The 11,157-nt window shown below is 40.1% G+C and overlaps 1 protein-coding gene across 1 annotated transcript; it reads left to right on the top strand.

The window, feature by feature from the left end:
- On the top strand, positions 1–5,717 carry TRIML1 (tripartite motif family like 1). The gene is made up of 6 exons (XM_026018266.2): positions 1–426; positions 669–764; positions 1,746–1,976; positions 2,970–2,992; positions 3,168–3,265; positions 5,167–5,717. Exons 1-6 carry the CDS (start codon positions 1–3, stop codon positions 5,715–5,717), a joined length of 1,425 nt encoding a protein of 474 aa, XP_025874051.2.
- Positions 5,718–11,157: the final 5,440 nt, after the last annotated feature.

Raw genomic sequence — 11,157 nt, 5'->3', positions numbered from 1 at the left:
ATGTCCTTCTTTGTGAAAATGTCTACATCAGATTTGATGGAGAATCTCAGGGAAGAACTGACCTGTTTCATCTGCTTGGACTATTTCACCAGCCCTGTGACCACTGAGTGTGGGCACAGCTTTTGTCTCCTGTGTCTCCTGAGGAGCTGGGAGGAGCATAACACTCCTTTGTCTTGTCCCGAGTGCTGGAGGACCTTGGAGAGCCCACACTTCCAGCCCAATGAGCGTTTGGGGAGGTTGGCTGGCATCGGCAAGCAGCTCCGATCCCAGGTGCTGCAGAGTGAGGGTGAACTAGACGCCTCTGGGAGAATGCTGGCAGGCACTAAGGTGTCCTCTGATGATGAGCAGGGTGTAAACGCTTTCTCAAGTCAATGTCATGGAATAAACAGATTGCATCCCTCGAGTGAGGCTGAGGAGCGTCACAAAGTAAGATTGGCTGCTCAATATAAATCACAGAATACAATTCATGTTCCATCACTTATTCCCATAATATTCTCTATTGGTGACAACCATGGGTGGTGGTCTCCAGGCACTGGACCACAAACTTGCGTGGATCCTGCTTCACCCTTTGTGTTAGATCCTGCTCATCTTGTTTTTATTGGTCCTCAAGGTTTCTTCACAAGCTGGTGCTCTGCTCATCTGCCACAGAGAATTTGTTTCTATTTCAGGAGAAACTCAAGGAAATCCTAAATCTTTTGCATAAAAAGAGAAAGGAAACTCAGGTTATATTAACCCATGAGAAGGAGAGAGTAATACTGTGCAAGGTCAGTATCTGTCTCACTTTTGGGTTTTGTAGATGATTCTATGAGAGGGGCTAAAGGGATACTTAGTGAAATACCAGGGGAAATACCAAGGCAAATTTTTCTAATCAAATCCTACAATATGCAATGTCCTTATTTTGGGCTTCCTACTCTGCTTGTCCACCTGGTTATCCCAAGACTCAGTTCAAACAATTCCCCCATCCCCAGGCCTGCTTTTGTCCCTGCCCCATTCATAGTCCACCTCTACAATTTGATGGCCACCTCTATTATGGCTCTGATTATAATTATTTAAAATTACAAGTTATAGACAACATAGGATGAAAATCCACAAAAAAGGAATATTTCAAATGCTTTACAGAAAAAATAGAGTGCAAATAAAAATATAAAGACAATGGGAATGGGAAATAAAGACCAAATAATAGTTTGGATTAGTACACCTGCACAAATGCTTGAGTTAGTCACAAATTGGAATTTGAGGGTCTAACAAAGAGCTAAATGTGTAGATATTTTAAAAAATATGTGTGTCCATCTGATCGTCCCAATAAACTGAGTTCTTAAAGGGAGTATATGTGATGTGCATCTCTGTTTCTAGGGTGTGATTCAGTGCCGAATTTCATTGGATATTTATTGAATAACTGGACACATACTTTTTTTCATATTTTTGTCCTTACTTTATTTCTTTTTTATCATGATGTGGATCCCCACCTGTCATAGTTGTTTATTTTTGTTTATTTTTTCCCACTAGAATGACAGCCTTCTGGGAATAGAAATTTTGGTTTTGTTTACTACTCTGTCTATAGGGCACATACCTTCTAAAGTATCACAGTATCTACCCAGTTACTTAATGGGATATATGTTGTATGTCAGGCTTCAAGACTTGTCGCAGAGGAACTCTAGGACTGTAAGGATTAAAAATCTACGTGCTAACTTTATTATATCATTTCTGTATGTATGTGTGCATGCATGTGTGTGGGTTGATGGCAGGAAGAGACGAAGGCCTGTAAACAGGTTGTTGTGTCAGAATATGCAAAAATGCACCAGTTTTTGAAGGAGGAGGAGCAGCTGCAGCTCCAGTTACTGGAAAAGGAAGAAAGAGAGAACATGAAGAAACTAAGGGACAATGAGATCAAGCTGACCCAACAAATAAGAAGCCTGAGCAAAATGATTGAACAGATAGAGTCTACGTGTCAGAGCTCCATTACAGAATCTTTTGAGGTAAGAATATTGGGAAAACCAATGGGATAACAATAACAACACTGTAGTAACCCATAATATTTCAAGCCATGCAAAATAAGTTTTTCTTTATTTACCCGAGAAACTAAGTTCTGGCCCCAAAATAATCTTCCTGAAGAATTAATATTCTATAGTATACATAAAGTCTTAAAGTGGCAGAGGAAAAAAACAAACAAAAACCAGTAGAATACTTAACCAAACCAAGCCTGATGATGACTCCAATTTCTGCTGTGCCTGTCGGTCTGCAACTTCAGCTTTGTCAATTATTTTACGTTTAATGAGCATTTACTATGTGCTGCTGGCACATTAAATTTCACCTTCACAAAGAGCTGGTGAAGTTATTTACTATTATATGCACTACAGGTGATTGTTTTTTATGGTGCAGGTTTATCGTAGCACTTGTTTCATAATTCAGACTTGTGGTAATTTGCCTGTCAAGTAGCTAATAGGTGATCTAAATGAGGAATTCTGTTCCGTGCCTGTATTTTTCACCATCCTTGCTCTGTGGCCTTCCTGGGCTACTATTGCATTCTCTGGGGCCTGTGGGAGCCACGTGCAGCTTTGGTTCTTCTCCTAGATTGGCTCCACAGAATGCTGCTATTTGACTTGATGAGTTTCCAGCAACACACTCCACCTGCACACAGGCTTCACCTCAGCACTCCCAGAGCCACTTCCTGTTTCTGAGCCTTGACTTCCCGAGGTTAGATAGGAACTGGGTTCTCCTGATGAAGTGACGACATGAGGAATGGAAAGGACAAAGTAGTCTAGTCATTGTGAGAACCCTCTCTCATTCACAGGAACCCACCCCTGGAGGAAGCTGAGGATGTTTTCCTACCACACGCTTGGCCCACTCAAGGTGTTCTAGAGCCATGGAAAGGGAAAGGGGGTACCAAGGACTAGATTTTGTCTTTGGATTCTGTCTTTGCTAGAGGTCAAAGTGCACAGATACTAATCCTCTTTCTTTTATACCCTCAGGATATGAAAGGAACACTGGAAAGGTAGGTTTGCATTCTGTGTTGTAGATAAAGGGGGTGTCCTACTGCTGACATAAGGTTGTCATCGTGGGAATGAGGGTGTTCATGCTGTTGGGGTAAAATGAGCTGGACTCTCGTGTTGGAGCGGGTCACGTGGTCTGTGCAGGGGAGACAGAGTGACTGTTTTGCCCTCTTGTAGGAGTGAGCCACTCTTGCTTCAGTGTCCAGAGGCCACCACCACGGGACTGACTCTGTGTCGCATCACTGGAATGAGGGAGATGCTAAAAAAATTCAGCAGTAAGTCAGCCCGATTTGTCAAACCTCCAGCGATTTGTGGAGTTAACTTCAGGGTATACTAAGGAATGCAAAACTGAGCTTTTAGGCAGTTTCCTCTGACATAGAATATTCGCCATCTGGGTGCCAGGCTCTCAGCAAAGGCACCCTGAGTCAGCACGAAACCTCAGGGAGGGCTGGGGGCACAGAGCCCTCTGTTCTGGAGCAGTCTGGAGCAGACTTGACTGATGTTTCATCTGCCATTGTTTCCTCTCTAAGGAATCCTGGCTCTTCCTTTGTTTTATTGTTCTGTTTTGTCCATTTCATCCCCTTGCATATACACACACACACACATCCTCAGGGGGTTCTGCGTTTCTGCCTCTGTTCTTGTCAGCATAAAAGCTACTTAAGTCCTAAGCTTACTTTTAAGTCCTAATGAGGCAACATTCAAGCTATCTTTTTATCTTTAAAAAAATTTTTTTAAAGATTTATTTGAGAGAGAGAGAGAGAGAGAGAGAGAGAGAGCAGGAGGGGGGAGGAGCACAGGGAGAAAGAGAATCTCAAGCAGGTTCCATGCCCAGCATGGAGCCAGAGGCAGAGCTTGATCACAAGACCCTGAGATCATGACCTGAAGCTAAACCGAGAGTTGGATGCTTAACCAACTGTGCCGCCCAGGCACCCCTCAAACTATTTTTTTAGAATGCTCTAGATATTTAGGCTTGCTAAGACCAAGAGAGGTTAGCTTTCATTTTCAACTTTTACCTTGTTGGCAATCTGACCTTCAGAAGAAGGCCTAATGGGCTTGGATTCAGTACATATTAGATAAGTGCCCACTAAATGCCCTGTACTGTGATGTTCAGCTCTGAGCTTTTCTACAGTGATGGATTAGACAGGTTTGCCTTTGCTTTTATAGAACTTTCAGTGGAATTGAGACAGACATTCATCTCAAATAATGAGTGATGATTAGGATTTGATCTATAAATAAAAGTATGAAATTATGTAATAGGGGCACTTAGTTTTGTCTCGGTGTTCAGTGATGGTTAGAGGCCTCTTTTGTGACCTCTCAGAATATGGCCCTGGTCACAGGTGGTCTCACTAACTCATATGAGGCTGTTTCTAAGCCTGACATAATGGGGATGCCTGGGTAGCTCAGTCAGTTAAGTATCTGCCTTTGGTTCAGGCCATGGGATTGAGCCCCACATTGGGCTCCCTGCTTGGTGAGGACCCTGCTTCTCCCTTTCCCTCTGCAGCTGTTCCTGACTGCACTCTTTCCCCCTCTCTCTGTCAAATAAATAGATAAAATCTTAAAAAAAAAAAAAAAAACCTGACATAATGAAACATGCTGATCGGGAACTGCTGTTCAGTGACTTTGTAATCTTGGTCAAGTTTCCTAACTTCTGTGAGCCTCAGTTTCCACTTTTATAAAGATGTGGGAGGAAGTGCCATGATTAAATGAGATCATGTACAGAAAATGCTTGGCACCTAAGTAGAAGTTCAGAAAAGGTGAGTGCCTCTGTCTCTCTCTCCCCCCAGCTGGAGAACCACAACCAACATTGGCTCAAGTGAATACAAATGACAGAGAATGCCCTGTGTGGCTAATTAGCTCTGAATTTTAAACCTATGCTGTAAACAGAACAACTTCTATGCCGTTACATCAGAGATTCCTCTCGCTTCTCAGGCAGGCTAAACATCACCATCCCCATGACTCACTTCTGTGTCTTTTTAGAAATTTTCTCTTAGTATTTGCGAAATAGTGCAGGAAGGGCTCAGAGATTCTGTCCTGGGTGAAATACAAATCCTCACCATAATCACCTAGATTATATTTTTAACATAGGGTTGGAAACTAAGAATTTAATTTAGCTTCCACATATTTAAAAGGGTTTTCCAGAATGCAAGGGAGGATTCATTCCTTTCTCCTCTTGCAGCGGACATAACCCTGGACCCAGCTACAGCCAATGCCTACCTTGTCTTGTCTGAGGATCTGAAGAGTGTGAGACATGGAGGAATCCGACAGCACTTACCTGACAATCCAGAACGATTTGACCAGTCTGCAACTGTGCTGGGTGCTCAGATCTTCACCTGTGGGAGACACTACTGGGAGGTGGAGGTGGGCAACAAGACGGAGTGGGAAGTTGGCATCTGCAAGGACTCAGTGAGCAGAAAGGGCAATCTCCCAAAGCCACCAGGGGACCTCTTCTCACTTATAGGCTTAAAAATTGGAGATGATTATAGTCTTTGGGTCTCATCACCTTTAAAAGGTCAACATGTCAGAGAGCCTGTGCATAAGGTTGGTGTTTTCTTAGACTATGAGTCTGGACATATAGCGTTCTACAATGTGACAGATGAGTCCCTCATCTACAGTTTCCCTCCCACCTCTTTCCAAGAGGCTCTCAGGCCTATCTTCTCCCCTTGCCTCCCAAATGAAGGGACGAACACAGGCCCTCTTATCATCTGTTCACCGAATAGTTATATTTGAGGGAGAAGCCCCGAGCCTTCACTAAGGATGAGGTCTAAGACCAATAGATGAATATTAATTAAGGTGATTAATGCATTAACACTATTAACATTGGACTATCTGAAAGGAAAGCCTCCCCAAAGAGTTTCCATTAACTTGAGCCACAATCAACAGCCAAATGGGACAACCAACTTTCAACACCATAGAAGGCTGATCATATCCTGTCTTTAACCAAATTCATTATTTAGACTGTCCCACCTATATGACGGTCACTAAAACTGTAGAGATAGAACTCGCCCCTGTTATCCCTGACCCCACTGTCATAGGCCAGTTTTATAAATATATGTCATTTTTTTGAGTGTATTTATTTGACTCTAAAGAACTCTGCTAATTTGAATGTGTCTTTGTTCTATGTGTAGAGCTGTGCAATCTGGGGCAATCCTAACTCCTCTGGGGCTGGGGCTGGGTTTCAGAGGGAGCAGATGCCTGGGTTCTCCTTTTTAAGGGCTCATGAGGGATACTAATAACTCAGTGCCACTGGAAAGTTGCTTTTCTTCCCCTCCCATGGTGCCCGGAGTATCTGTACTCAGGAAGGCTTATGTGTTCAGAAAGCTGCAATATTGGTGTGGGTATCATCGTATCATTCATGTTACCATAACCACAAGAGGCTGGAACCTTTTGTGAATATGTTCAAAGATCACAGATCAAAGTCTCTATTCAATAAATCTATTGAGGCTGTGGGTGCCAAATGACTTCACTCAATTTTTTTTATAAGGTTATTTTCTGTGCTTTTGCTACTGCTATGAGCAGAAGGCTTTTCATCACTAGAAGGTGAAATCAAGTCTACTCTTGATGCCAACGTTCTAGGGTTTGTGAAGAAGTTTTGTGAGCAGACCTTCTTTTGGCTGGTCACAGATAACCTTCTGCTGGAGGCCTGCACTTATGCTCCTGATTCTTAGTGCTCTGTCCCTGCAGAGTTTTGTTTTGTTTTCTCTGCAGATTTGTTTAATTATTCCTTCTTACATTGCAGAATGGCACCGATCACAGAGGGTCCTCCTTACCACCTCTTCCCACTCACAGAAGTCACTGTCTATGTTTTCGATCTCGGACAAGAAAACTGTTAGGATTTAATTTACAACTACAAGACTAAGAAAAATGTTTATCACATATTTTCATCTTTAAATTAGAGACTAAGCTGGGGGGAAATGGATAATTGAAGCTGTTAGTGAGCATAGAAAATCACAGGGAGGGAAGTAAGTAAGCAAGGGAGGTTAACTGGGTTGATTTTAGGGATGGTATTCACCCTTGTTAATCTAGGTCTACTTTCTCTTTCAAACTTATGCATATTCATCTTGTGCTCTCACAGGCAGGGGAGCAGATCTGAACTAGACTTTGGGTCCCAAATCACGCCCTCTTCTGTTCTCTGTGTTCATTGTTTGCATTTTCACCCTGACATCACATATACTTAGAGAACCGTAAGGGGAACTAATCACACTCTCTTTGAACAATTTGTAGTTGTTCCCCACTTTTAATTTATTTATTTTTAAAGATTTTATTTATTTATTCATGAGAGACAGAGAGAGGCAGAGACATAGGCAGAGGGAGAAGCAGGCTCCCTGTAGGGAGCCTGATTAAGGACACTAATGCGAGACCCTGGGGTCATGATCCTGAGCCAAAGGCAGACACTCAACAACTGAGTCACCAGGTGCCTCTTTAATTTTATTTCTTGATTTATCACCTCAAAAGCTAAGAAACAAATCATGAACAGCAAACACTAAATATATTTGAACTGTGTCTTTCTTATATACAAAAAAAACCCACACTGATTTTAAAAATTTTTAATAAACGAATATAAAGGACATACATTTTAACTTAGTTTGCATTGTATTAAATTGTGGTGTAACTGAGGTGATAACTACTTTTTCTTTTCCTTTGTCCCAAAGGGGTTGGTATTATCAAGGAAACCAGCCTATTTTTTTCCTCTGGCAAAGTCATCCCCTTCTGATCATTGTCTGCCCTGGGCCTGCCACCAATCAGGTGTGTGTGGGAAGATTGGATCCACACTATTTTTATTCTGCTGAATTTGCATAAGCAACCATGAAAAAACTGCAAGAAAATTTTCACCTAGACTTCCAGACATAAACTCTAAGCCAAACAGATGTGGTGGTGGGGATGGGAGGTAGAGTAGCTGGAATAAACAATTGAGGGTTGCACTCCCTTGCTTGGCAAACTCATCCTCTTGCTTCAGGGCCTGGTCTCTTTGTCTCTGCCTTTGAACATTTGACAAAGACATTTTCATGTCTTTGGTGCCCCACATGGGACCTGCTAACTATTACTCAAGCTATACCTTTTCTCTCTCTCTCTCTCTCTTTTATTTATATATATATATATATATATATATATATATATATATATATATATATATATATATACCTTTTTTCTCTTATTAACACCCTCTCTCCTTCCCAAATCTCTTTTTTTTTATCCTTTCCTTAGTGGGAAATTTTCCCAGGAGATAGCCAGTCACAATAGCCTTTTGTAGTGCACATTACAAAATGGAATCCAGAAACATGGCCATTTCCCTCTCTGCCTTTTGGCTAGAGAGGGTATATGCCAAGTCCCAAGGGTAAAGGACAACAAGAGTGATCTTTCACACAGGATTGCAACTTGATATTTTCATTAAAAAAAAAATTGTGTGTCCTAGAGTACCTTAAAAATAAAATGTTATAGGGTACCTGGGTGGCTCAGTTGGTTGGGCAACTGACTCTTGATCTCAAACCAGGTCTTCATCTCAGAGTCATGAGTCCAAGCCCTACATTGATCTCCATACTGGTTATGGAGCCTCGTTAAAAACAATAATTAAAAAATTAAAATAAAATATAACACATCTTTTGCCTTGAAATCGAATTAACCAATAAAATCCAATAGCTATCCAGATGAGGTCTTTATCTACCTTCCTACCCTAATTACTCCTTCAACAATGTAACTTTGACCTATTATGCTTCCAGTACTTACTTTGGCACCTTATCTTACTTTGGATGGTTTTACAATGCTCTTTTAGTGATGTGACTCAGCAGTGTGCCCAATCAACCTTTCTCTATTCTTGAATTTCTCCCTGTGCATATACCTTAAAGGTGTGGGAACAGATTACTAGTAGGCCCCAGTAGGAAAATTCAAGAATGATAAAATATACAAAGGATAAAATTTAAAAATTGCATATGATCTCACTGTTATACTACAGAGATTACCAATGCTTATATTATGGTGTGTGTCTTTCTAGTCTTTTTTTTTTCTATGCATGTGTATTTTAAGCAACATGAAAATTATCTTAATTTTATATTTTGAGCTCCATTCTTATAAGATAGTCCTTTAAAATATGACTTTTTATCCCTAAATATATAAGCATATATTTTCTAAGAATTGACCCATTTTGTTAAATAACACTTATCATATAAATATTTTGCATTCAATAAATGATATTATTTGGCAAACTGGGTGAGCATCTGCCTTCAGCTCAGGTCATGATCCTGAGGTCCTGGGATCAAGTCTCGCACTGGGCTCCTTGCTCAGCAGAGAGCCTACTTCTCCCTCTACTTGCCACTCCCCCTGCTTGTGCTCTCTCTCTCTCTCTCTGTTTCTGTCTTTGACAAATAAATAAATAAATCTTAAAAAAAAAAATTCCCAATTAGCCTTCTAATGTTCTTTGTAGCTGTTTTTTCAGTCTTTTCAGTATCCAGGAATAGTATAGGATCATGGATTAAATGTAAATGTCTTGGAAAATATGATTTTTAATGGCAGTAATATTTCACTATATGAGTGTCCCTAATTTATTTAATCATTCTCCTACTGTGGGACATTTAGATTGTTTTCCATTGGTAGCTATTATAAGTGACACTGTGATGAATGCACATGTACATAAACCTCTGGGTGTATCTCTAATTATTCACCAATATGTCTCCTGCAGGCAGGAAAGCTGCCTGTGGATCCTGTGGGCATGTTTGCAGGTTATACATTCCCCTACAAAAGTTTTATGTGCACAGCAGGTAGTTTGAAAGCTTTTACTCACTGGCATTTCCACACTAAAGATGCAGAGACACAGTTTTGAGACAAGTGAGAGAACATGTTTTCCCTTGCCCTATGGTCTTGCCAGAAGCACTGCATTTATTTAAAAAAAAAAAAACCTATCCTGGGAGGAATTGGGCAGTAGTGCTATGGCTTTGAAATAAACAGCCCTTAGCTGGAACACTTAACTTCACTGCAAGGTAACTGTTTTCACTTTGATAAATTCTTTTAACTCTCTGAGCCTTTGTTTTCTCTTCTCAAAAAATGTGGAAAATAGGTACGGGTTATGATGATTATGTGAGAACACAGGAAAGCAATTAATCCACAATGCATGATGAATTTTTGTTAGCCCCCTCCCCTCCCTGCCCCTCACTCTTAGACTCCATTTTGCAATTTGTTAGAAAGGGGTCAGAAGAGCCATAGAAAGCTTGTGTGAAATTTGGAAAACATTGGAACCAAAATCTGAAATATTTCCAGGGTAGGTGTCACTATCTCAGAGGGAAAAGCGTTAGCATAAAATTCAGTTGAAGGGAAAGAAAACCTCTATTCATTGCTTTGTTATCTTTCATGGAAGTCCTTTGACCTTCACACTTGTGAGCATATATTACCTAATTTTAAAGTAAATTACTTTAATTAAGTAAATTAATAGTAAATTAATTTTAAAGTAAATTAATTAAAGTAAATTTACTTTAAAGTAAAGTAAAGTAAATTAAACTATAAAATTCAAACTACCCTACAATCCAGCAATTGCACTACTAGGTATTTACCTAAATAATACAAGAACACTAATTCAAAGGAATACATGCACCCCTATGCTTATAGCAGCATTATTCACAATTGCCAAATTATGGAAGCCGCCCAAGTGTCTATCGATTAATGAATGGATAAAGAATAAATATATATGTATATATAAAAATATATATCTATTATATATATAATGGAATATTATTCATCCATCAAAAAGAATGAAATCTTGCCATTTGCAACAACATGAATGGAGCTAGAGAGTATAATGCTAAGCAAAGTGAGTCAGAAGATAAATACCATATGATTTCAAAAACTCATATATGGAATTTAAGAAACAAATGAGCAAAGAGGAAAAAGACAAATCAAAAACAGACTCTTAACTATAAAGAACAAACTAATGGTTATCAGAGGGGAGGCAGGTGGGGGGATACATGAAATATGTGATGGGGATTAAGGAGGGCTCTTGTCACAATGAGCAGGGGGTGATGTGTGGAAGTATTGAATCACTATATTGTGCACTTGGAACTAATATAACACTGTTAACTGGGCTTAAAAACCTGAAAGCAAACTAATAGACAGTAAATAAAGAAAAATAAAGGTAATGTAGTAATCTCATTTTCATTCCTTGGCAATCTTACACCTTTGCTCTGTG

Source organism: Vulpes vulpes, chromosome 7 (genome assembly GCF_048418805.1).
Source record: "Vulpes vulpes isolate BD-2025 chromosome 7, VulVul3, whole genome shotgun sequence".
Taxonomy (NCBI): Eukaryota; Metazoa; Chordata; class Mammalia; order Carnivora; family Canidae; genus Vulpes; species Vulpes vulpes.
Note: the sequence above shows the minus strand (reverse complement) of the source record. Positions and strands in the feature narration are given on the sequence as shown.